Source organism: Plodia interpunctella, chromosome 26, assembly GCF_027563975.2.
Source record: "Plodia interpunctella isolate USDA-ARS_2022_Savannah chromosome 26, ilPloInte3.2, whole genome shotgun sequence".
Classification (NCBI taxonomy): domain Eukaryota; kingdom Metazoa; phylum Arthropoda; class Insecta; order Lepidoptera; family Pyralidae; genus Plodia; species Plodia interpunctella.
In genome coordinates this window covers 4,342,243-4,365,094 of record NC_071319.1, presented here as the reverse complement: position 1 = coordinate 4,365,094, position 22,852 = coordinate 4,342,243, and the positions used below count along the sequence as shown (strand labels likewise).

The following is a 22,852-nucleotide window of genomic DNA, read 5'->3' as shown; positions in this document are numbered from 1 at the left end:
AATAAAGAGATCTCAAACGATATTCACGAAAAGAATAACTCCATTATGTTCCGTTTACGAGTTCAAAACATAATTTTCCGTGTTAAAAATTGCGTTGTGCTAATATAAATCACACTGCCCAGGGTATAAAGTCGTAATTTGATTGTCCCGGCAGTGACAAAGTGCCTTCCATTTGGCATTCTATAAAAGAAAAGTATTACCGGGAAGAAACTCCGAAAAAAGTGTGTTCACGGCGGCACGACTTTGAATTTGGAATTAGAAAATTGAAATAAATTGTTTATAAATTTTAATGTTCGAAATTCGAACGAAGATTCGAACAATGTTTTTCTAAAAAGGGTTTGATTGCCATTAATGAGTACAAGTTTCAGTTTTGCATTATCCATGGAAGTAGAAACCTACCTGTACTTTCCATAGACATGAAAATAAAAAAAATAAGAAACCCGTTTGTCCTCCTCTCATCGTCTAGAAAAGAGCTGACAGGGCTCCAAACAGCTGAACGCACATTCGATATGGAGTGGTCCTATTCTAAGGAGGAACCAAAAAGACTCACCAGTGTGTCTCTGGGGGTATTTCAAGAGATTAGAAGTTAAGGTAAGAGGTTCACTGGACCCCTTCTTGTTGAACGCTCTCACTGATACAGCTAGAGCGTTGCTGGCAATTAGACCTGACACTTCGAATTCAGGGTCTTCATTCGTTACGTTGCGAAGGAGAAGCCCCGTTGTCATGTCGAACACCTGGTGGAATAGTTTAAGATTAGCTAGTTTTAATTTATTAAAGCGTTGGTGGTGTAATGGTTATGTTAAGACGAATGGTTAACGTTATGAAAATATAAAATTCCAATGATCCTAAATTCGAATTATACCCGTGCCACATGAGTTTATATAACAATCTCGTGGTTTCATAGACCATCACCTGTTTCCAGTGAAGGTAAAAATCGTTGTTGATTATTAACTTTTCGTTGGAAATGGAGAAGGCAAAACACTCCATTAATAATGCCAAGAAATGTGTGTGTGTGTTGATGACCATTGCCTACTGGCCAGTGTGTCCAATTCGATGACAATTTATATTGATACAAGAGAATGTTTGTGGTTAAAACAGAAGGTAATTTATCAGTGAAAAAAAAAAATAAAAATGAAAATATTGTTTATTTCCCCCATGATTCAAATTACATCAGTTGTATTTAATAAGGGAGGGGGCGGACTGGAGCCTGAGCTAGGAAAATCCTGTGTGTCAGGACTCCAGGACACGCCCACAGTAACATTGTAGTTGTAATCAATTAAATAGAAATAGTACCAACCTGAAGCAGGAAAGCCTGCCTAATACCTCCGTCGTGTCCTGGCGTGCAGTTCAGCGTCAAGGAGTCGTATGTCACGTTGGAGATCTCGCAGGCTTTTAAGGATGATGGCTTGTCTGGGAGACAATCACACAAGTATACAGCTAAATAAAATAAATAAATAATAAAATAAATATATTAGGACAAATCACACTGACTGAGCTAGCCCCAAAGTAAGTTCGAGACTTGTGTTATGGGATACTAACTCAACGATACTATATTTTATAACAAATACACATATAGATAAACATCCAAGACCCGGGTCAATCAGAAAAATATCATTTTCCATCATGACCCGACCGGGGATCGAACCCACTGCGCCACCGAGGTCGTCAAATTGTTAGTTTCATTGCTGTTTTAATTTAAACATTTAATGACTATTATATACAAGCCATTTAACTTGTAATTTAGGAATATAATGTCATTATTTTACAACTCAATTTTGAGCTGAATTTTTGAATTACTTAATCAACCGTTTGAGCTGAATGAGAAAAACATTTTAACCTGTACATTATATAAATAATGCATAACCTAATTGGCTATAGGCTCCTGACGAGGGAACTCCTCAAAAGTTTACAAATGCAACATGTTTTTGACACAAGCTTTCATTGTCATCAGAGAGATCGACAACAGCTTGTGTCAAAAATGTCAATTTTTGCATAAAATATTTTTTATTTTATTCTTTCAGCACTCGAACACAATCATAACATGTGTGTATGTACTTTTTAATTAACCATGTAGGTACAAGTTTTATCGTCACAAATTAGGGCATTAAAGATGGAAGTAAAGGGTTCCAGGAATAGAGGAAGACCTAAGAAGAAATGGATGGAGTCAAGGATAGTATGAGCAGGAAAGGAGTGTCAATGGATATGGCAAATGACAAAAAGAAATGGAAGGAACTCACATTCTGTGCCGACCCCACATGAGTGGTATAAGGTCAAGAAGGTGAAGAAGGTACATGTTTTATTGTCGTCCCAAATTTATTTACAGCTAGGTCAAAATAAGTTTAACCATTATAATATATTATGAGCGTGTTCACTTTTCGACGATTTGTCGTCGATTTTCATTGTCACATATCTCACTCACCAGCAGGAAGTATATGGTATAGACACGGCTTGGTCTGCCTGCCCACAGCGTTGGTGCCCGAACACTGGACCCAGCCGTAATCAGCCGAGTTGTTCACCATATACAGGAAAGTCCCTGGGATAATGATAACAAATAATATTATACTAGATGTTGCCCGGGGATTCGCTCCCGTGGGAATTTTGAGATAAAATATAGCATATAGCAATCTTGATTCAGTAGTTTCGGAGATTACCCGCTTCAAACACACAAACTCACAAACTCTTTATAATAATAGTATAGATGGACAAAACAAAATGAAACTGAAAGAAGGGTCGACGATAATATCAGAAGAAAATAAGTCTAGAAAATTTAAATGTTCTATGTTCTACGCAATCTTTTTTAACCCCCGACGTAAAAAGGAGGGTGTTATAAGTTTAATGTGTCTGTCTGTGTATCTGTCTGTGCCATCGTTGCTCCCAAACGGATGAACCAATTTTCGTTTAGTTTTTTCTGTGTCACAGATAATTTTATCCCGAGTGTTCTTAGCCATGTTTCATGAAAATCGGTTTAGTCGTTCAAAAGTCGTAGCGAAATGGATATTGAAAATCGGGGGTTTTTCAATTTGTCTAACAAAGTTTACATTGACCATTATTTGTAGGTCATCTATGCGTTGCAACATCCGAATTTCTTTGTCTTTGTCTTTGTGTTTGGGAGAGAAAGTGAGAGAATGTCTACTCACCAGGCATATTCTGCGACTGCGTTACAGGCGAGGTGGTCAACTCGTGTTTGCTGTGCGCCGAACTGTTGAACCACCAGTGGTATGACATGGATTCCTGGGGACATAATACACATAAAATTTAATGTAATAACGAGACGAAGATTTTCGGGAATCGAGCGGGAAGTCTGGAAAGGGAGAAATCACGCTGATTGAGGTAGTTAAAGTAAGTTCCAAACTTGTGTTAAGAGACTACTCAACGACACTATCCTAATACTTCCTAACTAATTGACCGAGCGAGGGAAGCGAGCGAGGTATATCATTCTACTCGGGGCAAAAATACATTTCTTGTATGTAAGTATGTATGTTTGTTTGTTTGTAACGCGATAACTTTCGAACCTTTGGTCCGTTTCGATTAAATTTAAAAGGTATGTAGGATATTCCAATAGATTTTTTAAGTTCGTGGGGCATCAAAATCGGTACAGTCGTTTGTGAAATATTCACAATTTTGTAAAAAATGTTTGTGTTCGCGAGGTCTCAGTTCGAGGCGAACAACTAGTATAAATGTAAATAAGTTTATTACTTACCTCTTCACGCTCTATCTACTTAAACAATCTTCTTGAAATTTTGCATACATGTAGTCTGAAGTATGGAGAAGGACATAGGGTACCTTCCATCCCACGAAGCCGTAGGCAAAAGCTAATATTCTTTATGAAATACATGTGTAGATAAACATCCACGTTACAACAACAACATATAGATAGATATGTTAACCTCTTACCGATCAATACATACACGTTAACAAATCTATATAAGATAAAGATACACATCAATTGTTTGAACGGGATTTATCTCATAATTATACAAGAGAAAACAATAGTCCAGGAGCTAGTATTAAGGAGTCGCACGTCACGTTGGAGATCTCGCAGGCTTATAAGGATGATGGCTTGTCTGGGAGACAATCACACAAGTATACAGCTAAATAAAATAAATAAATAATTAAATAAATACATTAGGCCAAATCACACAGATTGAGCTAGCCCCAAAGTAAGTTCGAGACATGTGTTATGGGATACTAACTCATTTGTATTGACTGTATCTCGTTATGGGAGATTTATCTCACAATTTTACGAGAGAATACAATAGTCCGGGAGCTAGCATTATATTCTAAGAATCGATTTTCATAACATTATCAAAAAAATAAATAAACAAAATTGACTTTGAAAATAGTTTTGAAATAATAAATCTATATGTCCTTCTCTACCACTTTATTAACCTAGTTTTTAGGTTGTAATATGTTTAGTATGATATTATTTTTTTTTATAAAATATAAACTAAATCCATATTACCTATTATTATAAAGAGGTAAGCGTTTGTGAGATTGTATGTTTGAGGCGGGTACCGAAACTACCGAACCGATTTAAAAGATCATTTCACCATTAGAAAGGTACATAATCCAAGATTGCTATAATCTATATTTTATCTCAAAACTCCCACGGGAGCGAAGCCCCGGGCAACAACTAGTTATTAATAAAGTTATGGTAAAAAGTACAAAGATAATTATAAAAATTAAAATATATGAAGCAAAATGTATTACATAAATATCCTATAAATTCACAGAAACCCAAACTATAGATAATAGCTATTATGTTAAAAAAGTGAAACCAGTGCCAAAACAATTTAGGGAGATGCACAAACCCAGTTGGAACAAGTATCGTAAAGATACGTGCCGCTATATTTTAGTTCCTCGTATTTATGAAACTGGTAAACAAGAAACGCATTCTTTAACAAGTTTTTTTTTTTTTGCAAAAATATCGTTTTTTATTGTCGTCAGAGAGATCTTGTGGCATTTAACGCCTGACAAAAAACCCATATTTGTGCTGTAAACAGTTGAGGAGTTCCCTCGTTGGGAGCCGATCCTGGGCGCACCATCTGGTCATGCTTGTCATAATGCATTTTTATGGAAACTAAAGCGACGTGATAAATATTAACTTTATAGAACCACTAGGAGAAATCTAATTTGCAAGAATTGATTACAGACAGACATCGGGACAGATGATACTAAATAAATATAAATATAATATACATATTAGAACAAATCACACAGATTGAGCTAGCCCCAAGTAAGTTCGAGACTTGTGTTATGGGATACTAACTCAACGATACCATATTTTATAACAAATACATATATAGATCCACCATCATGACCCGACCGGGAATCGAACCCGGGACCTCTCGGTTCAGGGGCAAGCACTTTACCACTGCGCCACCGAGGTCGTCAAAATCATCAAATAAACGCTTGTAAAAATAATAAGCATTGTTTAATCATTGTTAATAATATTGTTCTGACTTACATTTTACTATTTATCATAACGCAGTTCTTTGTTCAAGAATGTATTTATTTATTAACATGTCTTCTAAGAATTTTGACCTCATTTGCAATAGGCAAGGATATATTTTTTATTAATGGAACGTTCATACGATGAACAAACTACGTTTCAATCGATCTGCAATATTATCATGCGCTGCGTAGGTATATTTTGAGTAAAAAAAATAACTTACGCTTTTTTATCCTTAAAAACTTCACCGCTATAATATGAAGAAGAAAATGAGAATAGATATCATTTAAAAAAATATAATAACCGTCTTTCAACAAAGCAGTTGAAATAGAATAACCGAAATTGATTCAATAACGCGTGCACCGCAACAGCCTGGGGTTAAGCAAACAGTGAAACCCCAGATTACGGATAATACCAACCGAATTGGCCCGAACTTGGCCGCTGAGATAACGAGGTCAATTTCTTTCCCTTTTTGTTATGTATCTAAACTGATATCGTAAAACGAAAATGTGTATTTTTTTTATTCATTTTGAACTTAATTGTACGAAATTTCAAAACAATATGTTTGTTTGTTAGACAAATTAAAAAAAATCGCTTTCAATATTCATTTCGCTACAACTTTTGAACGGCTTAAATGATTTTGATCAAACATATCTAAGAACCACCGCATAAAAAATAGCTATCAAATAAAAAAAAATACTGCATCCAAATCCAATCCAATCCGCATATAAATAATTTTACATCTATTAAATTGGCGAATAATTGATTGATTGATTGATCGATTTGTTATACGCAGTCCAATTTCCGAAAGGCATGTACTTAAATGTCCTGGAAAGGAGTGAAGCATCGAATAAAAAATAAAGGACGAAGAAGTGTAACAAGCTCCCAGTCTATTCTATAATTACACGGGAAGTTCCGCGTCGGAACACGGATTTAATTCAATTTTATACAGTTTCAAATTCTCGTTAGAAGAATTTATTCTCAGGAAATTGTTCGTGGAAACAAGGTAATGTTAAACATAAAGTTAGAACATTACTTAAATTTAACATCTACTTACATAAGAATAGCATACATATTATGTTACAAAATCTGATTTTAAAAAAATCTGAAGAATTAAAAGTATGTTTGCCATAAATCCTTATAAATTCCCCCTGTCGTCTCTGTCTGTACGCGATAAAGGGATTTTTTCACTGTTTTCACCAATAGATAGTATGATTCCTGAGGAAAGTTTAGGTATATGATTTATTATGGTTTTACTCGAGCGAAGCGGGGCGGGCCGCTGGTATAAAATATCTGTATAAATTCTATTAAATAAAATATTTAAGGGAGTAAAATCTTTTATCTTTATTCAAGAAAAGTTTTTACGTTGTGTTTGTCCGGAGTGTGTCAAGTCTAGTATTATATACAGACCAAAATATTGCGTTTAAGGTAAGCGCAAATTAATTTCTACAAGAATATAAGTAACACAAGTATACTCATCGGTATAATCTATAAGTTTACTGCTTCGCCGTAGTTGCGTCGACGATCTCCGCGGCCTAACGGTCATCACGCCGGACTGCTACAATTGTTCCTGGTTCGATCCCCGGTCAGCTCAAGTTAGAAAATGAACTTTTTCAAATTGACCCGGGTCTTTGATGTTTATGTTATAAAATATAGTGTCGTTGAGTTAGTATCCCATAACACAAGTCTTGAACTTGGTGATCAACTCAATCTGTGTGATTTGCCCATACATATTTATTTATTTATTTATTTATTGCACCTTGTACACATTTAAAACTCGTAGTGAGCCCAAAATTAAATTTTCGAACGAAACTCTTTTCACGATATTTATATATTTTTTTTCTAATACCTTCAGTCGAGAGATACATGGCACACTGGCGTCTAGCCAACTGTCGAAAACACGAGCATCGAATTTTTGTATAGTATACCACACACAAACCTATCGAAATTCAAAGCAAAATCACCTCTATTACCACCCAAGAGAGGTAACTCGACACGTAGACTTTGTATTTCGTCCTTTAAGGGGCAAAGAAAACTCCGGAAACAATTTTAAAGAGAGATTTTCACGCAACCGTCAGAAATATACGTTTATTTTGTGCTCCGAAAGCCGAAACAAGTTGGCGTTATTGGAAGGCTGTAGTGATAGGTACAGTCAACAGCACATCAACCTACCCGAATTCATTGCAAACTCGCCGCTATTACCGCGCCATAGAGGTTCATGTTGGGTAACTTAATGTGCTGTTGACTGTGCATTGGCGGCTTTGAGTTGTTTCATATAGTCTATTCTACGTAGCATAACTTATAAGTACACTGGTACGGTTCTATTAGGAACCTATTCGATCGAACATCAGCGTTTCATATTTTTTAACCCTCGACGTCAGTAGGAGGGAGGGAGTTATAAGTTTAATGTGTCTGTGATCTGTTTGTCTGTCCGTGGCATAGTAGCAGCTAAATGGCTGAACCGAGTTTGATCTAGTTATTTTTATTTGAAAGATAATTTAATCGATCGATTCTTAGCTATATTTGGAAAATGTGCGTTTAGTCGTTCTATTCTATTCTATAATAAATAGACGTGACTAGCGGCGCGGATGTCGGGCAAATTAATTTTATGATTTATTTAAATTAATACTATTTAAACATAATATCACTTTGGTTTGAATCTAAGGACCCGATATGATACCGCGGACTAATGAAAGGTTTTAAAAAAATAATAGTTTTGACCAGATTTCATTGTCTTTAGAGAGATGATAAAGTTCTTATTTCATTAAACACGTGACAAAATATCAATATGTTCTTTGAAGGAACTGTTGTAATCTAAAGGTGGAGACAGAAAATACAGACCTTGGGGTTAGCGTCCAGGTCACACTCTATCTCCAGAACTTCTCCCCTCGCTGCTCTCATCACTATGGGCGTTGATGTTCTACATGTTGGGGCATCTGTTGAACAAAATATATATAAGTATACTAGCTGTTGCCCGCGGAAATAAGCGCGTAGTAGCTTGACACTCCCCAGCTCTCCAACTACCCCTACACCATAAATCACCTCAGTCCATTGCTCCCATTGACGTGAATGACGGACAAACAAACATACTTTCACATTAGTAAGTATAAATGTATCGTAAATAGTAATACTGCTGTAAATATTCTGGTTGGGTGAAGCGATGCTTGCTGGGTGAATTAAAAAAAAAATCATGGTCGGCTTTCACTGTCAAACTGTCATTAACATGGCGCGCACACGGTTGATTGTCGAGTTTACTTGACCGCTTGTTTGAGTTTATTTATTACTTTACGTTATATTCCTGTGATTGTTTGTTATTGTAATTCATTGTTATTAAATGAAAGACTGGAATCTGGCTATAATTTCTACCAAATAATGGAAAACGTCTTGAAAAAGTTTTTTGTAAGACTTTAATAAAGACGATAATCATATGTGAGTGACCTGTAAGGAAATACAGTTGTTGAGACGAGAGATAAAAGGAGACTAACGAACGTTATTGATGAAGCGAAGGTAAATGAAAGACTAGACGCTTTAATAAGGGGCACCCATAACCTTGAAATTCAAAACATCATTTGTTGTATATTGAACTTCAATTCAATCAAGCCCGTCGTACAGCTAATTTTCGCTTTCGCCAAAACAGCTCTGCATACCCCGTAAACTATAAGATGTGATGTATATAAGATAAGTTGTATTGTAACTTGATCTTATCCATATATTGAGACGAGTAGAGTTATTACAAGAAGTACTTCAGCCAGAATTCGCATTTGATCCGCCCTTGAGTCTGGCTCGAAGGTCGTTCAGATCGAGTAGGTAAAAGGGCCCTCATAACACCGAAAGTATCGTAATCAGACAAACCAAGCCGACGGTTTTAAGGGTTTTTTTGGAAAGATTCAATTCGCTATTTAAATAAGTTGATATCGCAGAATTGTGAAGTTTAAATCTGATTTTAGCTTTACTAATGTTGTAAGTTTGAAGTACTTTTTTGTTTATTTGTTATCTACTACAAGAGCATTAGGTTAGCTTTCACAAAGATTTGCTTACATCAATTATTCTACTTAACAAAATAGTTTAAACTTACATTTGACGTCCAACACTAGTTGTTCACTGGACGCCTCTCCGAGACTATTCCTGGCGGTGCACACGTATTCGCCTGCGGCTTTCCTCGACACGTGCTGCAGCACCAGGCTCTGGTTCGCCAGGAGAACTCCTGGACCCGGCTTCACCACAGCTCCCTGCGGAATGGAATAACGGAATAGATATTTGTTTTTTTTTCGCTTATTTATTTATTTATTTATAAAGTCACTCACTGCACTCACAGTTACCCAAGGCGTGCAGTGAGCTAAAAAGCTTAGTTTGTGTTCTTTCAAATACTTGGTGGAATGAAATCATTTTCTGGGATAAATCGGCATCTGTATGCGTCTCTTTTTTTACTGCTTTCGTTGTATGTTTTCTTTGTGAAATAAAGCATTAACCAATAAACAAATTCATTAAAAAAAACAACAATCTGTTTTTAAAAATTGCACTCTAATCTATATACATTTTATATGATGATGCCACAAACACATATAATACTAATTATATCTACGATGCTTAGGTACTTGCCTAAAAATATAACCAATCAACATTTACTTGCAGTACAGTGTAATATATCCTTATACGAACATATATATTCAATCCTATGTAAAATCATTCATTCATTCATATAAAAGCCTAACACCTCTGGCTTTTCGTCGGGAGTTAATAAATATTTATTAACTAGAGTAATAAGATGTTTTAATTTTAATGAAGAATGACGTCACTTAATTACATTAAGTAACATTAAGTATGAGGCAGCAACAGCGAATGAAAATTGAGGAAATCTCGAGCCTTCTGAAAATTTAATTTAATTTAAAAAGGTCACATGGTTTTTCAATTTTCGAACAACTTCCTGGATTTGTATCGAATTTGTCAAATTATTTCCAGCCAATTTTTAAAATTCTATTTTGTATGTATTTAATATGTACATTCGTATTTTGCGAAAATGTAAATTTTGATTAGGAATGATGGATGCCTGAGTCATGGCGGTGCCTATCGAGTCATTCACGGTATAAAAAAAAATATAAAAAATATTTTGGAAATTTGAAAATCAGTATAAATCTTCTTTCTGCCTTTCCGTGCCGCTCGGCCGATTTGGATTAAAATTTGGAATGCTACACAATAGTATAGTTAATCCTTGGGTAAAGCATAAGCTAGCACAAGCGGAGCTGTGGGCAAAATCGTCATTTATGTCATAATTTAGATGCCAAAAAGTATATTATTCAAGGCCACTATTTATTGTATAATGGACATACGAGCACTAGTTGCTATTATCGACTGAAAAAAAGATACTTACATTATGCGAGAAATACACATGTGTGTGCCACGGGTTTGCTTTCACCCTGCAGTCGAGGTACACGTCGGAATCCTCCACCACTTTGCTGGCATCCAGGTTGGCTCCAAGTTGTAGTTTGACCACGGGCAGATCTGTTGGAGAAAGAATATGGTGAAATAGCATTGAAAATTATAGCAGAAATTTAGACAGAAATATATGATACCATCCTAACTACGAGTATTGTTAAAAATGCTTAAATGTGTTTGTTACCTTTTCACGCTTTCTTTTCTTAACCAATTTTCTTGAAATTTACCATACATATACCTAATTTGAAGGACTTACCCAGAATCCCGGAAAAAAAACAATATGAGTAAACAAAAGGCCTACCACGAAACATACTGTTGTTTTGTACATAGAATAAAATTAGTAGGTTCTTTGTACGAAGTACCTACTAATTCCATGGTTTTGTAGACTTCGCATCTGTCATTGTCACATACGTCAATGTCATTTCGATTGCCGCCTTTTTATTGTTAATTGCGACTGCATGCGTGACGGCTAGGACAATGATAACATTTATATGTAATATTTTAATAAGTAAAAGGATTCATATATAAAACTGAGTATTGATAGTCCGACATGCTGTCTCTTTTTCCTATTTCGAATACGCATCGTGCAAAAAAAAAGAGAACTATGGACACTATGGTATGGACGCAATGATGTGCTTAGTGTTTATGTTTCAAAGTAGGCCCTGGAGTGAATTAGAGGTAAAAATCCACATAGTACAGTATGACGTCACAAATCCGCTTGTGATAGCTTACTGTGGCGTGTACCTGCCTGCTTCATGGTAGCGCAAGCACTATGTTAGGTTGAGGACACACGAGACGTAAATTACTCAAAGATATTTTCCACGAATAAAATATATAAGTAGGGTACTTTTTGATCACTGGGTATCTTTTGTCTACATGCTCAGTCCATGATACTGAAGAACTTCGTATGAGACTAACCGCGAAATCGAGATAAAAATTCAGGTGATTCATACATTTTCCTCAAAAAAGTCCCTAGTGATTAAAAAGTGACCTTGTAATACGATACGAAACCGCTCGATACAAGCTCGGTACGAAACCGCTTTCCCACTCGTCTACCTCAGTCTCGCGTATTACAACACAGCTTTTGTTAGAGGAATGGCAATAATGAGTCTCCTATTTGTTTTTGCTTTGTGATATTTAAAAAAAAAAAATTAGGTTACATATTTTCGTGAAAGACAGAATGCTCATATAGGTACTTCTTTGCTTAAACTTTAACAAACAATGGTGAGAGAGAGAGAGAGATGTCTCTACCACTACCATATTATAAATCAAAGTATCATACCGTTGTCTGTCCATAATTAAAACTTCGCAACGGATTTTGATGCGGGTTTTTTAAATAGATAGTGTGATTTCTGAGGAAGGTTTAGGTGTATAATTTATTAGTGTTTTATCCGAGCGAAGCCAAGACGGGCCGCTAGTTGGAAATAAATAAAAGTCCCTATAACCGTGTGTTCTCACTTTAGAAACGTTCCGTTTCACACACGTGCCGCTTAGAACCCGCAGACAGTATCATTCTAAGTGGAATAAATGCGAGACGTTCCGTATTCAGGTTCTGTATGCAGTGCACTTATTTGAATTGATGACTTGTGAAATTTTGCATAAGCGCTGTATTGTTAGAATGAAACTGTACAGTACAGACCATATTGTTTACACAGAAAAAAAATATATTAACGAAATTTTACGAAATACTTAAGAGAGTATTTTGATTTATTAGATAGTTTCGCCGTTCAAAGAGGTAAACGCTCTTTTGACTGAAAAACAGGGCTTTTCAAACGTGTCATAAACTATCAACCACTTCTATTACAAATATATTAATTAAGTACCAATAACTTTACGAAATTTATTTGTCTCAAAACTTATCATAGAAAACATTTCGATTAATTGAGTATTTGTGCATTCTATCAAGAAAACTGTACAGGGATTTTCGTAATTTGCACTTCAATGTCATTTTCGAAGATTCCAGAAGAAAGAAGTCAGATTGGTATACAAACTCATGTGGCACGAAAAGGATTCGAACCTGGGACCTTTCGATCATAGCCGGACGGTCTTAACCACTTGACCACCACACCGGAATCAAGTGGTAGCCTATGAAAACTATTCAGAAAGTATCATCAATATAGATGGGTTTACTATGCCCAAAATGTCGAGCGCAAACTCAAAAAGGAGATAGGTTTTCTCTCGTCTTTTATATACTAAGACTTTCGTAAGTCCGGATTAAAAGTATATAAAAGTGTTGTCACTTTTATATACTTTTAATCCGGGCAAATTCTGGACGGAAACCCATCTATAATTGTCAACACTCACGATGTATTTCCATTCTGAAGCCGTCCTCTTGTGGTGTATTGGACAGTGTGGGTTGCACAGAGCGACACGACAGGACTCTGCCCGCGTCGTCGATGCCAGGGACGAAAGTCAGCACGCTGTTGGTCACGTTGCCATCCGTCGATAACTGTTGGGAGACCATCATATTAGTTTAGTATATATTAGTTTTACAAAAATATCATTTTTGATACAAGTTTTTATCGTTGTCAGAAAGATATTATTGCATTAAGTGTATGAAAAAAAGGTGGTGGTGTAATGGTTAAGTCGCCCGCCTGTGGATCGAAAGGTCCCAGGTGAGTTTGACTCGTGTATAGTAGTTTTCATCGTCCACCACTTGCTTCCGGTGAAGGAAAACATCGTGAGGAAACCTGCACACTGGTTGATTCTTATTAACTCGTGTGTGAAATGGAGAAGGCAATAGCAAACCACTTCATTAATAATGCCAAGAAAGTTGTTGTGTGTGTTTCATTCCACGTAATAACCACGACCCTCAGCCATGAGGAATACGACTATGAAGAAGAAGTATGAAATCACGTCCGTGCTGTAAACCGTTGAAGAGTTCCGAAGTCGATGCTTGAATTTCCTTAACTCAGAGAGTTACTTAACTCAGATGCCACCCGAACCATACATGTACAATGCAAGTTAAATAAATGCTTGTAATTTCATTATAATTAGCACTTAATACTATCTTTCTTTCATTCTAGAGACGAAGACGAGAGAAGAAACTTAGAAAACACTCAGATGAGAGAGTTAGAGTTTATATTTGCATATGAAAACAATGTATGGTAAAACATTTTTGTACTTTTACACACAAAAAATTGCGCACGTTTCATTTCAAATTTCCCACGACGCCAAAGGGCATCTAATAATAAAAGTGCTTTCGTTCATTAGTACAGATATTTTCCCACTAATACATATCAAGGGGCAATTAAGGGCCAATCAGTTGTCCAACAAAGGTTCTTTAATGGTTCTATTGTGCTGTCTGAATCAGATCTGACTGTAATTAACTATTAATGTGTGTCCACGATTCTAGAAAGCACTACATGGTATGACTTTGATTTGGATACGACACAAAAGCAATGGTATTATCAACGTGTATAAGTTTTTAGTTTATTTAGCTGTAAATAGTTAATAAAATACTAAATCTACTTAGTTACTAAAATATATTGGGCCGCAAATAAAAATACAGTTTAAAAAGGTAAATGTCTTGTAAAAAAAAATATATAATTTCTCCTGCGTTTGTTTTTGTGATCAATTGAATTGTTAAAATTTTTCTGATTTTGAAAATATATCGTGGTTCTGTTATGTAACCTTTGCACTTCGCACATTTGAAGTTCAATTCACTGGAAAAAATACGAGAGGGATAACATCCCAAGTTATTCGAATATACACAACGAATAGGTTAGATGGTGACACGAATAATGGCGAAGTTTACGAATATATTATACTCGATGTTGCCCGGGGTCTCGCTCCTAAAATGATAAAATGTAGCCTAGAGCAATCTTGAATAATGTACCTTTCTAATGGTGAAAGAATTTTGAAATCGGTTCAGTAGTTTCGGAGATTACCTGAATCAAACATACAAACTCATAAAGTCACCAACGTTTACCTCTTTATAATAATAGTATAGATTTAAGTTATTTGAGGATTTTTTGGATTGAAAGTCTCTCTCTAATCTCTGCATATTCCCCATTTTGCCTGTGATTTTAAAACCGGCCGCCTGCTTGACATCAACCCTCTTTGGGAATGTTATGGTTGCCAATTAGCTGCGTAGACTATGTGTCCCTTAGTTGCTTCAAGACATCCACGGGAGGATACAGAGATCATGATTTTTTTGATTAAAATAATTCTATTCTTTCTCAAAGTGTAATAACGATTTTACAAAACATAAAAAAAACGCAACCACATTCTACATGGTATAGTTTCATTTAATATGACGTATTTTTATTTGTGTTGCGTCAAGCGCGACTAACAACCAAAATCTAAATCTCAAATTTAATAAGTTACATGTCATAATTATATACAAATGTAGACACAACACTTTTAAGTACATACTTGTCATCATTAATATTTTATTATTGGACGTCAAAGGATGAAATAAACCAGCTGACATCAATACTCGTATAACATCGATTTGTTAACATGATTTGTGTCCATTTATCACCATTTCATCGCACAAATCACCAGCAATTTACGATGCAATTTAATCGATACAAGCGTTATCGATTTAAGTCGAGATGATGTATCACTCGCCTTCTGTGTCGACCTGTGTTCATTTTAGATTTCGATAAAACGCATCCGTGCGTACACTCGTGTAGAGCCAAGTCCAATAAAACAGATATATGCTATAGATAAGAATAGTGAAATGGAAAATGAACAATACTCAACGGCCCACACTGAGCACGCGATGCGATGTGCGATGCACGGGATGGACCTGTATATATCAACACATCCAGAATTGCAGCCAAATGTAGTAGACCACAAGTAGACATATTTGCTTGCACTAAGGATCGAATCCAGTTACACTTAATTTTGCGATCCATCTAAGAGCATAACCTCACTGCTCCGTTGCGCAAAGTTGCGTCGACGCAGAGAGTTGGCAATCCGTCGTTTTATATGCTTAACATTGACATATGTCGACGCACAGTTGTGCCATACAATACTGCATTGATCCATTGAAGGAGCGCAGTGCGATAAAGCGCAACGGAGTAATGAGGTCTCTCTCTAACTTCTAAATAATCAAAAGATATAACAGTTCAAAATTAAAAATGAATGACTTGAAGTGCGGGTTTGCATTTCACTTCCCACCATCGAATCGATACGATTCAACCAATGAACCAATCACATGGCAGTGTGGTTGTCGTTGCGTCACAATGGCGCAATGTGATTGGTTCGCTGCATCTCACTTCGTATAGATTCGATGGTGAGAAGTGAAATGCAAACCCGTATTTCGCCCACAGTTCACTTCAATATCGCAGTAAGCAATGTCTGTGAAACAACAGTTCGACTATACATGAATCGCTGTCAACAAGACTGCATCTCATTCGATCCGATCTAAGCACATAACTCAACCCGTGCAAGCATTATTGGTATCAGATGCCGATATCTACAGATGGTTTAGGCCCGGGCAAAATCTTTATGTGCGTTTGCTCTGACGGCCCACTTCTTGAAATTCTATGAAGTTATTCTTGGGATTTAGTGAACATTCCAAAAGAACTGTGAAAGTTGGAATTAGATTTTGTGAAAGGAAAAATAAGCGAGTTACCTACCAGCAGACAAATTCCAGAAGTGCCGCCTGCGCTTGTAGAGGCTCATCTAGCATTAGACCGGCAAATGAAGTAGGGTATAATGTCTGGCTATGCCTTTCCCGCCTGGCCCTGACAATAGGGGCAAACCAAACAAGTGCTGGCTTGATGGCGACAACGATGATATAAATAAATATATAGGGAAGAATCACACAGATTGATTTAGTCCCAAAGTAAGTTCGAAGCTTTTGTTATGGGCTACTAAACCAACGATACTATATTCTATAACATATACATATGGATATAGATAAACATCCAATACCTGGGTCTGGGTCAATCTGAAAAAGATCATTTTCCATGTTGACCTGACCGGCGATCGAACCCGGGACCTCCAGTGTAGCAGTCCGGCACGATGACCATTACAAATATGTGTATCAATATTCTTACAACTAGGGATACTGACGACCATGCGAAATGAATACGAAAAAGTAGAAAAGCGGACTTTAGGTTCCCACTGAGATGGAAGCGAACGTTCAGATGAAAAAGAGAGATGGGTTTATGCCGGGAAAAGTCGTTTATGCCCAAGCGTAAACCCGTTCCTGGATACCCTATTGAGCGTTAATCCTTACGATAATTGTAATGTTTGGTATCTAAGACTAATGAATGTAGTATGTACATAAGATTATAATTGAAGTGATTTAGTGATTAAAATGCGCATTTATGATTTAAATGAAAGTTTATTTCATGCATCAGAATGGCGATTTCACTGACGATTGTTCATTGATGAGGTCATCAATGAATCGTGCTGTGGCCTAAATAACGGTCATCGTACTGGACTGCTATACTGGAGGTCCCGGGTTCGATCCTCGATCAGGTCATGATGGAAAATACTTAATCTTTTTAGATTGACCTCGGTGACCCGGATGTTTATCTAATGTATATAAGTATGATATAGAATATAGTACCGTTGACTTAGTACCACAAGACCGTAACACAAGTCTTGAACTTACTTTGGAGCTAACAAAATTTATATGACCTCCTATCCATATACATATTTATGTATTATTTACATACCATGTAATTGGGCAAAAGCTTTCGATCCAGAAAATACATATCTCAAAACATCGAGAGATATTATTACTTTTTCTTGGTCAAAACACTTACAGTTTCTCTAACGGTCTTGAGTCTGGTGCCTCCTTTCCACCAGGATATGGTGGGCTTGGGTCTAGCACCAACCGCTTGGCAGACCAGCTCGGTGCTCTGTCCGGCCACCAGAGGTCGCTTGCCGCCTTGCAGCTTCACCCACAGAGGATGTACTGGGGATAAAACGATAAATTTTTACAGATACATAACTAGTCGTTCGGCGCCAACTTAGACCACGCGAACACAATAAATATTTACGAAATTGTGAACATTTCAAGATCGACTGAACCGATATTGATGCCCCACGAATTTAAAAATTCTATTGGCATATCCTACATAGTTACATACCTTTTAAATTTCATCAAAATCTGACCAACGGTTCAAAGTTATCGCGTACAAACATACATACATACAAAAAATGTATTTTTGCCCCAAGGTAGAATGTTAGACTTCGCTCGCATCGCTCGCTCGGTCAATAAGGTACCCATTATTATCATTATCGGTCGGTAGCAATCCACTGCTGGATATAGACCTCTTCCAAGGTGCGCCGCTATGGTCGGTTTTGGGTTTTTCGCATCCTGTCATAGCCACGTACCCTGCAAGCTTTCGCAGGTTGCAGGGTACGAGGCCACGACATATAGGCAAATTCGCCGCTATTATCGCGCCATAAAATATTATGCAGAGTAATTGTTCCTGTTGACTGTACCCTTCCTAATTCAAATATTTTGACTTGTCCAGAAATCAGTCACAGCCAGATTATTTACAGCAATTGTTATGTTCAACTGGTTGAACTATTACACAAACAATGTATCTTAGGTCAAGTTAACTACCCTCGTTGTGAGAGTTTAAACATTTTAGTCATTAAAAGTTACAGCATACTTTAAACTAAAGTATGTTTTGTTTCGTTTTGTCATGTCTCATATTGTGAAGCGTGACTGACGGAATATATTATAGCTTATAGTATGCTCATATTAATTCTTTTCTACAGTTATATCCACTTGGTTAATATGTATACGTACTAAATTATAGTTTTGTAGCTTTTAACAGTATCTGAGCTAAGCTGATAACGGACAGACAGACATGTTGAAAACTCTAAGGGTTTCTTATTTACTTCGGAACTCAAAAATGAACAGCTTTATTGTTTTTATATTTATGTTCCTCTGAAGTTATAAGGCGAGTTATGAAATTCCAGCACAAAAATGACTTTTCGAAAGGCCAAAGAACAATGGCTAGATTTAAACCTCAAGAACTTTCGCACAATAGTCTGAAGCTTTTTAAAGCTTCCGTGAGAAAACTTTATAAAATTCCGAATAAATGTCCTTTGAAAATAAATAATTTATGAAACGGGTTCGTTAAGATTCGAATACTGGGGCTAGTGCTAACAGTCGAATATGACGTGACACACGGACATACACGATGGATGACAATGCATAATTATATTCTTAATGACGTAGGAAATTGATTGTTCGAGCATTTTGACCGCAGTCATTGCCGTCCTTCAAAAGAACCTTTCTAAAATATTAAAAATTAAATATTGATAAAATCGTACAATGGGTGTATTGTGTACAGGTATTAATCATAAATTACGATAGTAAAAAGATTATTGAAAATGAAGGTGATCGAAATATTCAAAAATTCACCCTGCTATAGGATAGCTATTGTCATATAAATAAATTATCCATATAAATAAAGTTTAATATATTTTATCGTCGCGTGTCGTACGGTATGTTGGAATGCCTCGAATTAAATTCCGCATTAAAGTCTAAGACTAATTGAGATCTAGAATAGGTAGTACAGTGTAAAAAATTAAATGTAATAGTATTTACATAACGAAACACTACATTATTGAAATTGCTGAATTTAATGCCATTGTAGTTGATCCATATTATTTGTTTTGTGATTTACTATTTTTTGTTGTCGTCATTAGTATATTTGCAACGATTTTCGTCTCTATGGCGATACTGCTTCTCAAAACAAATAAAAACTACATAGCTTCCATAATAAAACACGGTTTTGGAGTATTCACGATGTAAACATAATAAGGAACATATTATTTTCGATCTCCAAACTGCAATCCAACTTGCTTACCGCACACCACGACCGTGAGTTCCAAATAATATAAATTGAATTTTAATGATTACAACGAACAAAAAAAAGTTTATTCAATTTCCTTGTCGGCTAACCATTAAGTTAAATTAAAACCCCGTTAATTTACATATGCATATCAAACTTCCATCCATCAGGGATTGAGTATGTATTAAAAGGGATTTTTAAATTGACAGGATATCCAGTCAGCGGTGTGTATGGATAACTTTTTGAGTGACGTTCAATTAATAATATAAATTGGTTACAAAAATACTAGCTTTCGCCCGAGGCTCCGCCCGCGTGAATTACACACAGGAGCATCTCATTCTCCGCACTTAAAACTAAATGTATGCAAAATTTCAAGAAAATTGCATGAGTAGATAAAACGTGAGGAGATAACAAATATACTTTCGCATTTATAATATTAAGTATGGATTTAAAGATCAAGATATTTTCGTGTTTACTTATGGAAAGCAAATAATATTTCTAGAAGGAAAATATAGGACGTTAGTCAATATTTCAGAATAAAGCCGTTTGAACCTTGAACATCAAAAGTATTAATTTATCAGAAAGTAAATTATCTCTAGATCTTATGATGTATCGAAAATAGGCTTTAATTTCAGACTAGCTTACGAAATGTATTCTTTTCGGCTTTCGGGTATATTTCTCTTCATAGAAGCGGATTTACTATGATATATGATAGAGAATTACCTTATTCACATGATAAATACATAAAGGTTGATTTATAATGAGAAAGGTAACCGCGGTACACAAATATTTGTGTACCGCGGTTACAAAAAAAAAGTTTAAAGTTATATAACTTTGCAATGGTTCTAGATCTATACATATAATCTATATCTATATATAGTAAATAATAATATAATACAACTCTTATTGGGCTATATTTGTAAAAACTACTGGTTTGGAATTCACGGTTGTATAGCGGATGGTCTAACTTAAAATCGGGTATAGGTTAAATCGCGAGACGTTGCTTAGAATCTGAGATATTGACAATAATAAGTTGAGCTGACCCAAGTAATTAAGGCGAGCGAAGTCGCGGGTAAAAGTTAGTTTTTGATTAAAAATATGATGATATGCGTTTCAATGGTCTGACAAGGAAAAATGATACTTAACCGCCGAGAATGATAAAGTGGAGGAGAAAAGGTAGGAAAGCATAGGCTCCAACAATCTGTGGCGGTGGAAGTAACCAGAAAAACGTTTAATTCAACGAGAGGTGCTGTGACAAAGTATTGCCAAGACGAACGCATTATTTTGCTGACTTGGTTAACACAACTACTGGGGTATTATTTAATCTGTGACACAACACAACACAAATGGGTTGCACTCCGGGAGTGCCGGCAGAAGTGAAAACTTGAATATTAACTTTGTTCATTTTTGACATCTTAAGAATTTTCGATCGGACGTGTCCTGACGCGAGTTTAACATTTTTTGCCCATCACTAAAAGTGCACAACGCCGCTAAAGAAGTTTTCACTTCAAAAAATCTTATGAAATCAATTATCATTTAAACGTTGTTTTTACACTAGTCGATTTAACATATATTAATCGATAAAAGGCCAGCTGTATAGTGGCAATCGTACCATTCATAACCTAATCTATTAAAACAAAAAAGGACCCCAATTCAAACATCATTGTGTGATCTTTTGTCTCTCTTTGACCCCAACAAGAGATTTAACCCATTCAAAAGCCGCCCCGTTTTTTTAAACCCTTTCATATAGCACTTAAGACAATTAAGCGTTTTTTTGTCAACCCCAATTTTTTATGGGTTGAATTTAGACCAAACAATTTTGAACCTTTTTATAACGAGATTTGGATTCTGATAGGCGTCTGATTTGATATCCCATTGTGGTCGAAGTGTGAGATTGTTGTGCCAAGTGAGAATTTTGCGCGTTCGCTGAGTGGTTTATTGATTTTAATTGGTTTGATAACCGTTGGTTTTTAGGTCCGACGAAAAACTAGGGGAGTATTAATTATTGGAGAGTAGCGACCTAATGTGTGTGTGTTGATTTTTTATACGAAGAGAAGTTTACTTTCAAGAATTATAATGGAGAACCCAAGTATAAAACTAAAGAATAAAGATTATTTAAATCCGTGTGACATGGTACAATATTTTTGAAGTGAAAATTTCTTTAGCGGCGTTGTACACTTTTTGTGATGGGTAACAAATGTTAAACTCGCGTCAGGACACGTGACCCTGATCGAAAATTCGTAAGATGTCAAAAATGCACAACGTTAATATTCAAGTATTCACTTCTGCCGGCACTCCCGGAGTGCAACTCGGTTTTTTTTAGATTATCAAGTAGATGAACAGGCATGCGGCCCACCTGATGGGAAGTGGTCACCACAGCTTATTAACGCCTGTAACAACAGGGGTTTCACACGCGCGTTGCCTACTTTGTGTCCTAGGATATTTTGCCACAGTAACCTGTAATCACACTGTCTCTCTCACCCTTCGAACACGACGATGCAAGCACTGCTTTTTGTTTCAGGAATAGATGAGAGTGAGGTACTCACGCAAACATTCTTTGTTCCAATGTCTACCTTTAGTAACTTAAATCCACACATATTATAAATGCGAAAGTCTGTCTGTCTATCTGTCTGTCCATGTGTTCCGCTTTCACGGCTGGTATTCATGTAGTCAATTGACCCTCGTTAAAACATAGGCTTTTCCAAAAATCAACTCCCAAGTTACTTTAATGGGGGGTGAAAGTTTGTATGAAAATAATGTATTCTATTCACGCGGGCGAAACCGCGTGCAAAAGCTATTATGTAATATATATGTAATCTATTCACAGTAAACATGATTAATTATTCAGAGAGAAAAGTACTATTAATTAATAAACTGTCGTTACTATGAAACGGTTAATTAACTTTTCGACCTTGAATATACAAATATGTTTAACCCAAAATTCTATTTCAGTAAAGTTGCTCAATTCGTCCGTAGATTATATTTTACAAAGGTCAGCCCTAAAAGTTTGTTGTTTAGTGAGCTGCCTAACTAACTGGAACTAAGTGGGCCATTAATATATCTAGATAAATCATCTTTCGAGTATTAATGGTAAAGGTATATTGTATGGCGAGGCACTAAATAGTATTAATCGTAACAATTCCATTTACTTCCATGAGTTCCAGTATAGGTAAGTACCTATCCT

General features: G+C 36.1%; 1 protein-coding gene across 4 annotated transcripts in view; it reads right to left on the bottom strand.

Annotated features, from left to right (window-relative positions):
* Positions 1-22,852, bottom strand: part of LOC128681071 (nephrin-like) — a 298,109-nt gene that overhangs the window by 10,344 nt on the left and 264,913 nt on the right. For all 4 annotated transcript variants that reach the window (XM_053764654.2, XM_053764651.1, XM_053764653.1 and 1 more), the window contains 9 exons: positions 17,617-17,768; positions 13,190-13,334; positions 10,821-10,951; positions 9,528-9,681; positions 8,294-8,388; positions 3,138-3,231; positions 2,420-2,533; positions 1,298-1,410; positions 551-734 (listed from right to left, as the gene is read on the bottom strand). In XM_053764654.2, the coding sequence (XP_053620629.1) occupies positions 551-734; positions 1,298-1,410; positions 2,420-2,533; positions 3,138-3,231; positions 8,294-8,388; positions 9,528-9,681; positions 10,821-10,951; positions 13,190-13,334; positions 17,617-17,768 (1,182 nt within the window). The remainder of the gene's footprint in view (positions 1-550; positions 735-1,297; positions 1,411-2,419; positions 2,534-3,137; positions 3,232-8,293; positions 8,389-9,527; positions 9,682-10,820; positions 10,952-13,189; positions 13,335-17,616; positions 17,769-22,852) is intronic.